Source organism: Prionailurus viverrinus, unplaced genomic scaffold (genome assembly GCF_022837055.1).
Source record: "Prionailurus viverrinus isolate Anna unplaced genomic scaffold, UM_Priviv_1.0 scaffold_57, whole genome shotgun sequence".
Classification (NCBI taxonomy): domain Eukaryota; kingdom Metazoa; phylum Chordata; class Mammalia; order Carnivora; family Felidae; genus Prionailurus; species Prionailurus viverrinus.
This window is the reverse complement of record NW_025927619.1, coordinates 1,310,427-1,327,051: the sequence shown is the minus strand read 5'-3', so window position 1 is coordinate 1,327,051 and position 16,625 is coordinate 1,310,427. Positions and strand designations below refer to the sequence as shown.

The 16,625-nt window shown below is 49.5% G+C and overlaps 1 protein-coding gene across 1 annotated transcript; it reads left to right on the top strand.

Moving 5' to 3' along the window:
* Positions 1 to 293: 293 nt before the first annotated feature.
* Positions 294 to 15,148, top strand: AMER1 (APC membrane recruitment protein 1). Its single transcript, XM_047848223.1, has 2 exons — positions 294 to 436; positions 11,586 to 15,148. The coding sequence occupies exon 2, from the start codon at positions 11,685 to 11,687 to the stop codon at positions 15,120 to 15,122; it is 3,438 nt and encodes a 1,145-aa protein (XP_047704179.1). The 5' UTR covers positions 294 to 436; positions 11,586 to 11,684; the 3' UTR covers positions 15,123 to 15,148.
* Positions 15,149 to 16,625: the final 1,477 nt, after the last annotated feature.

Here is a 16,625-nt window from a genome sequence, read left to right as displayed (position 1 = left end):
AACGAGCTCGCCGTATCGCCAAACCATTATTCGCCCAGTGTGTTGGAGGTGGGGGGGGGTTGAATGGGGAGTCCCAGCGAGGGGTTCTTCACCCTCTCCGCCTCCAGCCAACACCACGCCCACGGTTATTTGCATTTAAAGGGAAACACACCATGGAAAACAGTGGGCGGGGTGGGGCCCGCCTTCCCACCGTGGCGATTGGGCTACATGCCTGCCTATCAGGGCGCGGACGCCCCACCCTGTGGCTATGGAGTCTGCGGGGAGGGAGTATGGGGGAGTTGCCGAAAGCCTGGGGAAGGGGAGCCAGTGCAGGAGGTGAAGAGCAGCGGCGGCGGTGGCGGCAGGAACAGCAGTGGCGGCGATCTCAGCCACAGAAGCCTAAGCTCCAGCCCTAGCGCAGCAGACAGTAACCGGGCTGGAAACCGAACCGAGCCGGGTAAGCATTGCGCGCTGCCGGTAGCCTCCGCCTGCCCGCCGTCCGGTGCAGTCCCGCGTGCTCTGCTCTGACCGCCTTCAGGGTTCCAGGGGCTGGGCCAATCGGCGTCTGGGCCGCCCTCCGCTCTCCCTCGGAACCAGCTCTGAGGACTGGCCGGTGAGGGGCAAAGCAGAGTCCCTTGGGCGCAGGCGACCGCGGCTAGAAGGGGTGCAGATGGCGGGCAGGCTAGCCTGGGCCATGCCTCCAGGCTCTTGGGGGAGGTGGGGATGGGGCCCGCACGTGCTGCTTCACCGACCCGGGGCAGGGAAGCCGCCAGCCAGCACCCCCAGCGGTGCATTTGTAGGCCGGGAGCTCCGCAGCTTTGTTGTAGCACACTAGCTGAAACAGCTGTGTTACGTGGATATTGCTCACCCCAGCGGCCCAGCTGCCGCCCCTTCCCTCCCCTGCTCATCCCCTGCCTCCTTCTCCCCTCTGCGGATGCAGAGGGCGCGCTGGCCTGGGCCCGACGGAAACTGGCTTTGGCGTGGATTGGGCTATCTACACTGTGTGCCTCCTCTCCCAAGAAGCTCCGTTGGGCCTGTGGGCTGCCCACTTAGAAACCTCAGCCTTGAGGCCCCAACCAGCCGCACCCCCTGCTGCTGGGCCTCCAGGCGCATCTGGCGCCCGCCCCCGCGGACAAGGGGGCTGGCAACGGAGCTCTTGCTGGACCTTAGGTTAGAGCTGCAGCTCAAACTAGTCCTTGGGTTAAATCTGCAAGGCCGCTTTGTCTTCCCTCCTTGCCTCACCTCCTGTCCCCTAAGAGAGAACTGGCCGCTTTTTTTTCTCCTGCCGCCCACTTAAAAATAGCGATAAACGTGGTGTTAGCGGGGTATTTATGTGCCAGAGGCCAAGGGAGCAATTATTGTAGTAGAGAACGTACCGTCTGGGTCTGTGCGAGAAAGCTAGAGAGACAGCCAAATCCTCCAACTTCGCAGTTACTTAAAATACCCAGCCTGTGAGCCACTGTCATTGTCTGCTGCAGACACCTCTGACACTGGTGACCACCTGACTGCAGGACTTTGCCTAGGCTCCCTGGCAAAGAGGGGCTGTGCCCTCCAGGCACTCCACAGCCTAAGTGCCCAGGTCGCCAGTGGACTGGCCCTGCAAAGCAGGCCTAGGTTTGGTCAGGCTAGTAGGCCCATGGGGTCAAAGGGAGCCTTCTCCAGCACCTAAACATTTCACTCTTTGGCTCTGCTGGCCTGCTGCATTGGCATGGGTATGGGCTAGGTGGAGGGCACTGCGCTATTGGACTCCCCACCCCACCTAAGGGCATTTTAGCAGAGCCTTCTCCCCCAGTGCAACTTCCCTCATTCTGCCCCACCCGCAGTTCAGTCACTGCACCAGGATATGCTTCTGGCAATAAACTCTAGGCCTTTCTGAAGAACTGGAAGGAAGGAGTGACCAAGGGGCCTGGCAGGCTCTTCTTCTAGGACCTTTGACCAGCCTCTAAGGGTGGAGAACACTGTGGGCTGCAAAGCCTGGGTATTTGAGAGGAGTAAATCCCTCACTTGAGGAAAGGCTAGCTGGGAACTTTGTGACACCAGCTAGGACTGCAGATACCACACTCTAGTCATATCTTCCCACTTTGACCAGGCACCAACAGAAACCAACCCTCTATTTGCAGCTGGGCATCTCCAGCTCAGGCCTGGACATCCTCTCTGCCTTGCCTTGAACCAACAGCCACCTAATATATCTTCCTTATATAACTCCCCTCCTCACACCCAAACCCACTCACCCTACACTGCCCAAAGTCTTTTCCCTCTCAGGCCCCAGCTCTGGGCACCTTCTCCTGGGTGTCTCTTTTGCCTGTCTCTTTAAACCCATGATAACCTCTCCTTTCTCAAAACTTCTCCAGGCTCCCTGTGTCCCTTGGCCATTTGGGGACTTAAATTAGAATAGAAGTCAAATTATAATTAAGTTTCCCTGCCTCTAAGTTGTCTCCCTGATATCATGGATTTCTGGGTTATCTCAGAACCCCTCAGAGGGATAAATGAAACCTTGAAATCAGCCATAACCCCCTCAAAGCCTAGCCATGCAGACCAGTTTATGAATGCTCCAGAAGGATTTGCTGTCTTTGTCGAGCTTTCAAGAAGACTTTTACTTCTCTAAGATGTACTTGTCCTGATCATATGAAAGTGATTAGAGAAATGATACTTAAGGATAAGATATTTATTGAGTATGCCTAATGAGAATGGAGAAGGGCAATGGGTTGCAACTACAAGAAAAAAATAATAATGATGTTTCCCTTCAACAACAAATTCAAGATCTTGACTGCCCAGACCCCAGACTGCACATATCTTTGATTGCTGATTCATGAGCCTAGAGGCAAAGTACTGTGGAGAGAGATGAGAAATCTGTATATGTAGGGGGATCACCCTGGAAGCTTTCAGAAAGTAGAGGGGTTTGGCTAGGCAAAGGGTAGTGGTAAAAGCAAAATTAGGAATGAGAGTGGGTGGGTGGTAGGCAGGCTGAGAGATGTGATGTAGTCTTTTCTGGTAGAGATTGTATGGCTTTAAGGTAGAGAGGAGGTTGGTGCCCAGAGATGGAGATTACCAAATGCCAGGCTGTGGAATGGGGATCTGATCTTGGGAGAATGGGGGAAGGGGCCATTGAAGAATGGAACATCGGGAGGTTTTGATATTTGTGTGTGTGTGTGTGTGTGTGTGTGTGTGTGTGTGTAAATATGCCATAATAAAATGGGATTTTAGAAGGGGGTCTTAGAGATTGGAAACACGTTGTAAGTTGGGACTGTAAGGGGTCACCTTTAGGTCTGGACATAGAACTGAGGGGCAGGCTATCTCTAGAGGAAAGTTGTATCATGTTGGCTTCCCTTCAGCCTTGCAGGGGGTGAAATTGAAGGAGGGTTCCTAGAGCTTACATACCAATGTGGTGGAGGCTAAGTATCCCCCAGACCTCTGCTGATGCCCAACCTTCCAACTGGACAGGCCTTCAGGGAGCACCGGCTTCGACTCCTGTGATTACAAGATGGGAATCCTGAGTCCTGGAAAGCACAGGGACTTCCCTAAGGTCACACAGCATTTAGGGATAGGCTGCTGCCTCCTGTACAGGGACTCTTACACTGTATCCCACTATCTCCAGTGGCCTCCATTTCACAAAAATCTCATTAACCAACCTCTACTCTCACCTCACCCATTCCTCAAGAGTGAGAAGGTGCTGGGTTTAGCTTGGGGCCCTCTCTGGAGAAATCTACCTTCCCTTTCATGTCTATTTTGCTTCTTAGTCTTGGTCTGGAGCCTGTTGGGGGTTGAAAGTTTCAGAAGGAGGAGAGGTAGTTGGAAGAAGTTGGAAGTCCAGTGATTCTCTCCTAGTATAGTGGAAGCATTAAAAATTCCTCAAGAACTGTTACACTCTCTGAAAGTGTGTGTGTATAGGGGGTGGAGGCAGCCCTGTTCTGCTGGTTCAGGGGAATAAGGAAATGAGATAAATAACAGCTAGCCTGGCAGGTCACTGGGTTGCTTGTGGAATCAAGGAGGGAAAAGGGGCTTCCAGCCCCCTCACTTACAGATAGGCTACTGGAGGCTAGAAGAGGACATGCCCAGTGTTATTCCATCAGTTCCTCTGCCTTGAATTCAGTCCAGGCAGATAAACTAGGCGATAAAGGTAAAGCCTCCACAGGAGGCATTTCCTCCCTGTGTCATTCATTCCTGGGTCATGCATCTCACACTGCCAGGAATTTTTTTCTTTCGAAGCTAATCTGACCCTGTCATGCTATACATAAACCTGTGTGCAGGCACAGGCACGTGTGTGTGTGTGTGTGTGTGTGTGTGTGTGTGTGTGTGTGTGTTGGGGGCAGCTGGCCATCATTGCTACTGCTTAACAAACCATTGGAGATTTCATGGGCATTAAACCATTTTTCCCACCCCCAACTTCTGTTCTCTGAATTAAATAATACAGAGCTTTTCATCTCCTCTCCTTGGTCTTACTTTTCAAACCTGTGCATGTGTAAATGTAATTCTAGTAAGAAAGTTACGGAAACCAGAACCTCTGCGGAGGTGCAGGTGCCAACTGGGTGAGGATGCGTTGCTTCCCCATACCTTCCCTTTCGGGATTAGGGGATGACAAGGACAATGAAGAAAATGGTACAAGGGGGCTTGGTGGGAGCAGAGGCAGACATAGTGGTGCTGCAGAGACATTTGTGACCTTTTGATATGCAGTTCTTATTGTAGAGCCTTCAATGCTTTCATCTCCTACAGGTTGTTTTTTTTTTCCCCTGGTGAGCATGGAAGCAAGTACTAACCCAGCTTCTTCAGACAGCATTCCTCAGCCCTCCCTGCTGGGGGCTGCAGCTCTTCTCAGGGGAGAGAGAGCTGGGCCAGACCAGTTCTGTTCCCCCTCCTTTCTGGACATAGAGGAAATATTTGCAGGCCAGGCCTAGTGCATCTTCAAAAAGTAAAATGTTGGGTGGGATTCTGTGGAGGGAGGCATGAGAAATGAAACTGGGCTGTAGTGAAGTGGTAGACTGAGCCCAACCAACTAGGCATGCAGGCCTCCCACTAAAGCCTAGGACCCCTAAAATCACATGCTCCCACCATGCCTCCTCTTCAGCCACTAGAAAACTGATCATAGGTCTACCCTTCTCCTGGCTTCTTACACAGCCTGGGGTAAGCAGACCCCTAGTTCAACCTCCCATTTCCATATGGGGAAACTGAGGCCCAGAACAGGAAAGGGGTTTGCTCAAGGTTACACAGGAGCATAAAGCCCTCAATTCAAGCTTTCTTCCTCTAAGTACACTGATTCTGATCCCTTCCCAAGCCTCAGTTTTCTTACCTGGACTCTCACATAGGGTATGGTATATATAGGGGAGTGGACACATGGGAAAGTCAGGGGTGTCCATTGTTCATTTGGCTCAACTGTTCCTCTTTAGGCTTTGGCTGCCTTGTCACATCTGTTTCCCTGGAGTTAGCTCTCTTATTCTTCATCTGAACTGGGTGGAGGGTGGTGGCACCGGTCTCCAGTGTCACCCTTGCTGGGTTAGTACTGACATAGTAGAAGCCTTACTATGTAGGCATGGCACCCACTTCAGGTATTTTCCTCTCTAAGGAAATTTGGGAGCCTGAGAGGGGAGTAGCAAGTTGGCTCCCAGAGACCCCATCATTCTAGGCAAATGGGCAGGGAACCTCAGCAGCCTAAGGAGAAAGTAGGGCATCAAGAAGGCTCACTGGTAAAGCCAATTTCTAGGGATAAGTAGTGTCTTGGTGACCATATCTTCCAGACTAGAGAAGTCCCTGTGTATTTGGGTAGAGAAGTGAGATTAGGGAACTGCAAGGGGCATGCAGGAAGAGTGAGTCTTGAAGGTCAGGTAAAGGGGTTTGGCCCTGATCCTGTAGGCAGTGTGGAATAATTTGGTAAGTAGAGGAGTGGTGCTCTGAAGTTAGGGTTGTAAAAATGAATCTGGCAAGTGTGTGGAGGAGATGGAAGAAGGAGAGGCAAGGGGTGAGATTTCTGCGTTGTGGCAGGGAAGGACCAGAGGGAGCTCAGATAAGAGGCTTGTGTCATCTTCAGAGGACATGGGCTGGCAGCTGAGGAGCTGGAGTGTGGTGAAGGTGGCTGCAAGTGGCCCTTTACTGAATATTTGCCAGTAACTAGAGAGCATTTTACCCTTTCCATTTATCATCTCTAATCCTTACAGTGATCCTACATGATAGGTAGCATTTTCTTTATTTTCCAGGTAAGGCATTTGAGTCTCATGGATTTTAGGCCAATTTCTCGAACCTTACTACCTGTAAGGGATGAAGCTGGCATTTTAGTTCTGGGCTGAAAAACTCCAGCTGAATTAGATTTCAGTTGAACCAATGTTGTTTGAGGTTCTGCTCTGTGCTAGTTGTAGTGATTATAAGATGAAGGAGGGTCCATTTGAGAGAAATGAACAGACTGAGGTCTGCCTGAATGAATTACCCTATGCTGAGTATGTTAACTCATTAACTCATTTGAGGGGCTGGTAGTGGGCAAATGGGAGCCAAGGTGAGAGGGTCCATGTTGGGGTCTGTGCTGCATCTAGAGGTTATGGAATACCTTCTTGAGAGGAGGTGCTCCTTAATGGTAACAAAGGTTTTAAGAGTGGACCTTGGCTGTGGGCTTTAGAAATGGGTGATTCAAGTTCCAGATCATCTCATATGTCATTTCCTTTAAACTATAGCTCAAATCTGCATCTTTGTCCCCAATGGCATGTTTCTGTTTGAACCTATTTTGGCCCATCAAACTTATCTCCAAAGGAAAAGGAGAGTAAAAGAACATGTTCCACAGTTTGGTGATGGAGTTGCTGATGAGGAGAGCAGCAACAGACTGGATTGGCAGCCCTTGGATTCTGACTGAAGTCAGCAGGCTTTCTGGAATGTGCTAGGTGGGGCCAAAACAGTAGAAGTTAAGTGAGGACTGGAAATGCTTCAGAGAAAGCTCAGCTAGTCTGGGACAGGGGATGGGAGGGAGAGATGATGGCTTTCAGGTATGAAGGGAACCTTCACAGTCCTTTTACTCAGTCTTCCTCCTTCTATTGGTAGCTAGCACAGTGAAGTAGAATGGCATTGGGATAAGGATTGCAGAGGCCCGGGAGCTGGTGTGGCTCTGTCACCATCCTACTGTGTGAACTTAGGTAAGGCTTTTCCCAAGCCTAGGCAATTTCTTTCTCTGTGACAAGGAGTTACCACCTCCCACCTAGACTGGTTAATAGATTGCTAAGAAGGGCCAAGGTGGGGATGAGGGAGTGGGGAGTGCTTTGTAAACTGGTAAGTGCCCTGATTCGGTGAAGGGCACTTCATTTGCATTTCCTTTGATGTTGGTGCATTTAGCTGAGTTTGAATTGTTGACCTTTCTGGCCTATGCTGTGGAACTTAGCTAGTTGAAATTCCCAGATAATCCAGAGCTACTAGCCAATAGCTGACTTGAGGCAACAATTTGGGTCCCTGAGTTTGGCTAAAAGAGCAGCTAAAGCCTCCTGTGAGATAACTACATAGTCACCCTCATTTACCATTTGGGGCAACTGAGACCCAAAGAGTTTTGGTGACTTACCCATAAAGGCCTGGAGTATACCCTTCTCAATCCTGACTGAGGTAGTTTCTCTAGAAATTGTCCAACTATAGTTTGAAGAAAATATTTTAAAAATTAATCGCTATGTTTTTGAGCCTCTGTTATATAATGAATTTTATTTGGTACTTTAAATACATTGATGTGGTTCCTTACAATAGTTTTAAGAGGTAGACACTCTCAGTAGCCTCATTTTCCAGGTGAGGAAACTGAAAGAACTTTCTAGATTTCCCCCAGGTAGGCAGAGCTGATTATAGTGCAGAACTGGCTGACTCTTGGGGGGGTGCTCCCTATCCTCATCACTCCCTCCTTAGTTACCCACCCACACACATGGACAAGATGGGCCTAGAGTAGTCTTGCCCCAGATACTGCTTGGTGGAAGTCTTGAGAACTATGAGTGGTTGAGGTCATGCCTCTGGAGCTACTGCATGAATCCACACACTTCTTTCCTGAATTCTAAGTTGGCTCAGCTGGCCCCAGGAAGCTGAGCTGGGAGCAAAATATGTAAGGCTCAGGCTGCAGCTGTTTCCTTCTCACTAAGAAGTGTTCCTGGGGCAAGTTTGTGGCTTGTATCCTGCTTGTGTTTTGAGAGGAAAGGAGAAGAAAGAAGCTCTGCCCTAATAGCCAACCTTCCACTGGTCCCAGCATGGCCTGAGGCTGGGCCTGAGAGCAGAGATGGCCACAGCCCACTCCCTACCAATGATAGTAGCAACTGCAATAAACAGCCCCTGCCAGGGACCACAGAGTAGCCTTAGAGTGTTCCCTTACCCAACATTCCACCTGAAACTTAGCCACACAGGTTGTGAAACCTAAGGCATTATGGGTATCTGTGGGGAGCTTTGTGGCCCTGGGAGGGACAAGGCAGGGAAATGGGAGACAACACAGTTTTAAGTCTGGTCCTTTCCAGCAAAAATGACCCTGGTCCTAGTTAGGAGGAGGGCCTGAAGCTGGGGGGAGAGAATCCTAGTCCCAGAGACATCACTGCCTACTTCACCTACTCCCACCACACATACACAGAGGACTTTGTATAAAACCACACTCATGTCTTTAAAATCCCGTCACACTTGGCTCCTCCTTAGCATGGCCAAGGCAGCTGGTCCCTAAGGCTTCCCACAATGAATGCCTTACCCAAATAAGTGGCCTTTTATACATGGTCTGCTATTTCCTAAGAAAGTGGGATCTGACCTGGAAGGTGGTAATAACAGTAATGTCAATCTTTCTCATTTGCACTGCACTTTACAAAATGTGTGTGGTGTCCATTATCCCATCTAATTCTCATACCACTGGAGATCATAATGTGATCTCCATTTCACAAGTGTCCAAGCCTAAGAGGGGTACCTTGGCTTGTTCAGAGTCCCCTGGCATAGCCTGTAACCCAGCCCTGCAGCCCATGACTTCTTCCACAACACACTGCAGATTCCTGTGGCAGGGAAGTAAATGATGTAGAAAGTAGTATGCTGGCCTTTACCCCAGAGAAGCACAATAGCAAAGGTAAGAGAAGGCCCTAGGAATTTCCCTCCAGCCAAGGTATCAAGGTTCTGAAAAGCAGCTCTCTTTAAGATTCAATGTGCAGAATCTCTCTGTTCATAAGAACTCCATCCCCAAACCCAGCAGGACAATTCAGCCTTCTATCCACAAGGATGTTTAGATCCATGAGGTTTTTCACTTGGCCCCTGGTCTTCCTTCATGCCCAGCCACACTTACTAGTCTCCTTCATCCCTCCCTCTAAATCATTGTCATTTTTACTCAATCCTGTCTGAAAAAGCCTAGATTGAATGCCTCCTCCTCAATGCAGCTTTTCTGAACCCAGGGGGGTGTCTTTCTGCTTTTCAGATTTATAGTGGGTTATGATAACAAAGTATAAATACTGATACTCCCTCATGCATCTTAAGCAATAATGGGGGCTCTTCTTTAAGGCTTGTATTATGTTGTGCCTTCAGACTGTTATATATAGTACCCTCTCCCTATTAGCCTAGGAACTCCCCCAAAAGCACTGGCTACCTTGTAGAACTGAGCTTAATGTCTATCACTCACCAAATGTTCAGAAGAGGTTTGTTTCATAAATTCCACAGAGGGGAATACAATTTCATAAACAACTCCACTCCTGCTATTCCATGTCTAGCACCATAATGACAACACTGTCAATAATTTCAGGGCTGAAGCAAAATCTGTGATTTGAAAAGTGCGGAATTCACGTAGATGATAGGGCCCCTATTCCCATATGACCCCTGAGGAAAGGACTCTGAGTGGTTGTGTGTGTATGCATGATTGTATATTTGTGGGTGATGGCACTGTCTATTGTAAGGCTATCAGTTGCAGGGCTGAGGTAAAACAATATCATGTAAAAATATGTCATCTAGGAAAAAAACCTGAGTAAATGACAATACACATCTCTGCAGAGAAGGGATCAGATATTTTTTTCTCTTTTATTTTCTGGATAACCAGCCATTATCTTGCTCCAAGTTTAATATTTCAGTTATTCAGAGTGCTCCTGATGGAAGTTGGGATCACACTGATGATTCAAGTGTCAAGTCAAGCAAGGCACAGGGAGCAAAATTCATGTTTGAAGGACAGGATTCATGTTTGAAGGAAGGGCTCCAGGAGGGTTCTTCCAATGAGTTCAGGGGCTAGTTAGCTACCAGTCTCTCTCCACCCCAAAGCTGGTCCCTAGTCTTCTACTGCAGGTGAATGTGTGAGTCTTATTACTGTTGCAACCAATTACGGGGCTGATGTGCTGGCAAACTACTCCAGGGACACCAGCAATGCTTGTCTGTCTCTTTCTGGCTCCCAGCAGTTGTTCTGCCTCCCCTCCTTCCTTAGCTCCCTGTCTACTTGTGGCTACCCTACAGAGAAGGGAAACAATGGTAAGGAACTTTCCAGGGAGAGGTCACGAGTTTTAGCAGGCTGGTCACTGATCCATCTGTCAACCAGCTTCAGTCACTAGAATGGATATATCAGACTTGGGGTGGGGGACATGTGTTGGGGTGTGTGTGATGGATAGTCTTTATTCCATCTCTGTGGCATTTGGATATTTGGAGAATTTGGGGGCCTAGACCAGAAGGGTGTGCCTTGTACCATGTTTGCTTATTTAATTGCTATTGAGAGCCTTACTTACAGACCAGGAACGTGAATCACGTGGAGTTATGTCTTCAAGGAGTTCCCTTTCTAGATAGGGAACTATATGGGGGCCAAAATAATGAGGGGAGTAGAGAAGACATAGTTTGCCTCATGGTTCTAAAATGGAAATTGGGGTTTCCAGTTACCAAGAACCACATTATTTTTTTCCCAGTAGGACAGTCAATAGAGAGTCTGACCTAGACCCACCCCTCACATAACCACTATGAAGGGGAAGTATTGCTGGGCCTTTTGGACCAAGGGTACTGAAGTCCATAGAGTGCCTTGCCCCGAGGCCACCATGCTTTTTTAGCAGACCCTGGATTATAGCTCTGGAATGTGGGCCTGTGAGGCTCCTACTCTGGGTTTCTGACAGTCTGAGCATGGGCATGCTGCAATTTAGGGAGCCTGTGGGGAAGAAGTGGAACTTCAGGTCTACTTTTCTTTATAACCCCATGAAAAATATCTGTGAGAACCCAGACTAATGTGAAATTGAGGCCTGGATCTTGAAGAGCCCAGTTAGGACTGAATGGGCTGTTTGGCAAAAATCCTGTGTCATCCTAGCTGACGTTCCTGTTGCCTTTTCTACCTCCCCCTTCCTACCCCCTTTGATAATTACCCCTGCAGTCAATAGCACAACTGGGCATTTCCCACAACTGAAGTTCCTCCTGCCCAGTGCTCTCCTGAGCTTAGGGTGGCCTGAAGGGAGTGGACCTAGTGAGGCGTTGGGGTGATGGCTGCCTGTTGTTCAGGGTTATGTTGCCTTGGGGCCCAGGGGAGGCTGGCCTAGCAAGCCAACCATATGGGTTGCATTAAGGTTTTTCATACATTTTCTTTTACTTTCTTTCTTGTTCCACTTAAGCCTGAAATAAAAGACACCTGTGAAAACAAACATAGCCTGGATGCTTGCTTAGCAGTACACTCTCTCTATCTTTGTTTCTCTCATCTCCTCTAGGCCCAACTGTGATGCTTCCTGACGGATGATGTTATAACAGTGCTTGGAAGCCAAAGGGCTGCTTTTTTAGCTGAACATACCTGAGTTGTCCCCATAACCATGGAGACTGGAAAGGATGAAGCTTCTCAGGCCAAGGGAGCAGCAGCCTCTATGGACACCCAGGACCAACGGGCAGAGAAAGGAGCCAAGAACAATGCAGCTGAGATGACAGAAGAGCCAGTGTCAGAGCCACCCTCATCTGGCCCAGGTAGGCTGAAGAAAACTGCCATGAAACTTTTTGGTGGCAGGAAGGGTATCTGTACCCTGCCTAGTTTCTTTGGAGGGGGGCGAAGCAAAGGTTCTGGGAAAGGCATCTCCAAGAAGGGTCTTAGCAAGAGCAAGACCCACGATGGCCTGACTGAAGCAGCCCATGGCCCTGAAGACAGTGTCAGTGAAGGAACCAGATTTGCCTTACCTTTGCCTGAATCACCTTGCCAACTTCCCAGTTCTCAGAGTGCCCATGGGGTTTTGGAGACAGGCTCCAAAAGCAAAACATCTGTGGCTGGAGCGACAGACAAAGCTGGGGCTGAGAAGGTTCCCTCTGTGCCCAAGCCAAAGAAAGGCCTGAAAGGTTTTTTCAGCAGTATCCGCCGTCACCGGAAAAGCAAGGTCTCTGGGGCTGAAAAAAATAAGCTAGGGGCCAAGGGGTCTGAAGGGGCCAGAGCCAGGCCTCATGAACGTGTAAGCTCAGCCCTTCTGCCCTGTGCTGAGGATATCCTCCAAGCCCACAGAAAGGAAAATGCCAAAACCCAAGATACCCCTGGGTCAAAAGTTTCTTTAGTACCAGAGTCTTCTCCAGCAGTCACTGAGAAGACAGCCTGTAAAGATACAGAAAAACCCATGGAGGGCTGTGCCTCAGCACTTCTGCAGTCCAAGTCTGCTTCTGAAGCCAGTGGCTCAGAGGAGCCCCACAGTCCAAAAACAGGGGAGAAATTGGTAGCAGAAGAGGTAAATCCACCAAATGGCCCTGTTGGGGACCAGCTGAGCCTCCTGTTTGGGGATGTCACATCCCTGAAAAGTTTTGACTCACTGACAGGTTGTGGTGATATCATAGCAGAGCAGGACATGGACAGTATGACAGACAGCATGGCCTCTGGAGGCCAGAGGGCAAATCGAGATGGGACCAAGAGAAGTTCCTGCCTGGTGACCTACCAAGGAGGTGGGGAGGAGATGGCCTTGCCAGATGATGATGATGATGAGGAAGAAGAGGAGGATGAGGAAGTAGAATTAGAGGAAGAAGAAGAGGATGTCAAGGAGGAAGAAGATTATGACTTAGAGTATCTGTGGGCAAGTGCCCAGATGTACCCAAGACCCAATCTGCATTTAGGCTACCATCCCATCACATCTCCAGGAGAGCATGGCTACATGCTCCTTGACTCAGTTCCATCTTATCCTGGCTTAGCCCCTGGGGACCTTTTGACTCCTCAGAGTGACCAGCAAGAGTCTGCCCCCAATAGTGATGAGGGTTATTATGACTCTACAACACCTGGATTTGAGGGTGATTCAGGTGAGACCTTAGGGCTTGTCCGCAGGGATTGCCTGCCCCGAGATAGCTACAGTGGAGATGCCCTGTATGAGTTCTATGAGCCAGATGATAGTCTTGAGGCCTCCCCACCTCTGGATGACTGTCTTTATGACCTCCATGGTCGCAGCTCTGAAAAATTTGACCCCTTCTTGAACTTTGAGCCCTTTTCTTCCTCTCGGCCACCTGGGGCAATGGAGACAGAGGAAGAACGGCTAGTGACCATCCAGAAACAGTTGTTATATTGGGAGCTTCGGCGAGAGCAGCTCGAGGTCCAAGAGGCTCAGGAGGCACGTGCCCGAGAGGCTCACGCCAGGGAGTTTTATACCCAAGAAACTCATGCCAGGGAGACCCATGCCCGAGAAGCTCATGTCAAAGAGGCCCAAGCCCGAGAGGCCTATGCCAGGGAGACCTGTGCTAGGGAAGCACATGCCCGAGAGGCCCATGCTCGAGAGGCTCTAGTCCGGGAGGTTCAGGCCTGGCAAGAGAAGCCCATCATGGAATATCAGATGAGGCCCTTAGGCCCATCAGTGATGGGCCTAGTGGCAGGGACATCAGGGGCCTCTCAGACTTCCCACCGGGGAACCACCTCAGCTTTCCCTACCACTGCAGGCAGTGAGCCAGACTGGAGGGACTTCCGTCCTCTAGAAAAACGTTTTGAGGGAATCTGCACCAAGAAAGATCAAAGTACCTGTCTAATGCAGCTCTTCCAAAGTGATGCTATGTTTGAGCCAGACATGAAAGAAGCAAATTTTGGAGGATCTCCCAGGAAGGCTTACCCTACTTACTCACCCCCTGAGGAGCCAGAGGAAGAAGAGGTTGAGAAGGAAGGGAATGCCACTGTGAGTTTCTCACAGGCCCTTGTGGAGTTCACCAGCAGTGGAAACCTCTTCTCCAGCATGTCCTGCAGCTCTGACTCTGACTCATCCTTCACTCAAAACCTCCCTGAGCTACCCCCTATGGTGACCTTTGACATTGCTGATGTGGAACGGGATGGGGAAGGCAAGTGTGAAGAGAATCCTGAGTTCCAGAATGATGAAGACCTTGCAGCCTCCTTGGAAGCTTTTGAGCTGGGCTACTACCAGAAACACACATTCACCAACTACCACAGCCGATTCTACCAAGGTCTGCCCTGGGGTGTGAGCAGTCTCCCTCGGTACTTGGGACTGCCTGGCATGCACCCTCGACCTCCACCTGCTGCCATGGCCCTCAACAGGAGAAGCCGCTCTCTGGACACTGCGGAGACTCTGGAGCTGGAGCTCTCAAATTCCCACCTGGCCCAGGGATACACGGTGTCTGATGAGCTTCAGTTTCAGGAGCAAGATTCAAATGAAGAAGAAGAAGAAGAAGGAGGAGGAGGAGGAGGAGGAGGAGGAGAATGGGGACGAGACAGTCCTTTGTCCCTTTATACTGAACCACCAGCGGCCTACGACTGGCTTGCCTGGGCTTCCTGTCCTCTCCCAATGGGGCCAGGCCCTGCCTGGATAAGTCCCAGCCAATCGGATGAGTCTTCTGGCCCTTCTCCATATGGGCAGACAACCTGTTGCATACCTCCTGTGGCCATGTCAATGTTGCTCTCAGTATCAGGGCCAGAGCTAAGGGTACCTGGGATATCCAGGCCTCAGCTAGCTCGGCCTTCACACCTACCCCTTCCCATGGTCCCTTGTTATAACCTGCAGCCACAGGACTCTCAGAATATGAGAGCCAGGCCTCAAGATATGCTGTTGCCTATTGATGAGCCCAGTCGCTCCTCCAGTTCTGGAGGCTTCAACCCCAGCCCTGTGTCCCAGGCCAAGCCTGTGGGCATCACTCATGGCATCCCTCAGCTGTCCAGGGTCCAGCCTGAGCCCCAACAGCCTCAACCCATTCACTACAGGGCTTCCAGCCTTGACCTGTCAAAGGAGAGGGCTGAGCAAGGTGCCTATCTCCCCACCAGCTACTCCTCCACTGCTGTGAATGGAAACCTAGCTGAGTAGTCATCATCTATTCTGGAGTGGGGGCATGGGGCCTAAGCATGTGATTGGGGATCAGGGGTTGAGCAGAGGGGTGGGGGGTGGGGGTTGCTATTTAACTTGAAAATCCTTTTGGCCAAGGAAAGCTCCTATGAGTTTTTGCCTTTGTTTTCCCACTTCCCTCTTCTGCCAATCTGTGGTCACATTCAGCTTGAGTACATCTGCCCTGGGAGGCTACTGCTGCTCTGTGCTCCAGTTTTCCCTTTTGGGGTTTCTTGTTGCCCATGCAGGATTTGAGATGCTGTACTTTTGTGACTATTCCAGTTGCCCAGTTAGTGATTATATATATAGCATGCATCCTTGACACAGGCTGACCTGTTAATATCCCTGCCACCCCCCCTACACACAGTGAATGATGCACCACTGATGAGCAGCCAGGTCTGCACTGCTTCCCACTTAAGGACAGAGGGCTTGTTTGCTATTAACAATGTGAAATAATGGTACAGATCCTCTCCACCCCCACTCCCTTCAGTCTTGGCATAGCTGCCACCAATACATCAGATGATTATATAATCTGTTCACCCCAGCTAGCTGCCCTTAGAGAGGATCAAGTAGCATATGTCTTACTGCCTATTGCTGTGGACTTTGGCATTGTAACCAGATGGGGGCCTTTTAACATGGCCTATGATAACTTGGATTGAAGGAAAAAATTCTAATCCCCTTAATGGAGTGATCAAATTCATCCATTTGGAAACAGAAGGTAAAATAGGGTTCTGTCGTAGATACTGCCATAAGTCTTGAGTTGTGGAATGATAGGATTTTTTTTTCCTTCTTCCTCTCTTAAGCTTGTGACTGCCTGAGTTGCAGACACTTTCGGTTTTTTTTTTTTGTATCCAAAGGAAATTTTCATAATCTCATCACAAGGGACATAGTCTTTTAATTGAGACACAGGGAGAGAAGTAACCTAAACTAAGCTTGGCTATAGGGGGTTGGGTTTTTTTGTGGGTTTCAGGGGAAGAATAGGAAAAGGAGTTCCATTTGTCCCAGTTGTCAGGAGAGAATTTTGGACATTGCAAAGCTCAAGGAAGCCTAGCTTCTTAGAAGAGAAAATTCCTTCTCCCCAAAAAGCAAATTTTCCTTAAGCCTTGCCCGCCCCTTCATTTGGTTGCTATAAAGAGGCTCAGAGGCACCAGGCTAGCACTCCCAAGAGACAGGATACCAAAGGCATCTAGGCTGCTGTTCTGGTCTCTCTAAAGAACTTTCATTTTCCAATTAGCATCCTCAAAGGGCTGGCCTTCATGAGAGGAAAGACTGTGATCTGTCCTCACTCTGCCAAGCTGCAGGTTTCTGATTTGCATGGGAATTGCAGCCCTATATGGAGTGAATGGTACACTCCCTTCTGTATCCACAGTTTTCATGTTTAACTAGCTTGGAAATGCTGGTGTGGAAGAGTTGCTGTCAGGAAGGCATTGCAAAAGGCTAATCTAACCTGGCTCAACCTCTCATTAATCACCAGTAAGAGAGGGT

Bases quoted from the DNA above. Each gene is read 5' to 3' on its own strand.
- AMER1 (XM_047848223.1), top strand. From the start codon at position 11,685: ATGGAGACTGGAAAGGATGAAGCTTCTCAGGCCAAGGGAGCAGCAGCC.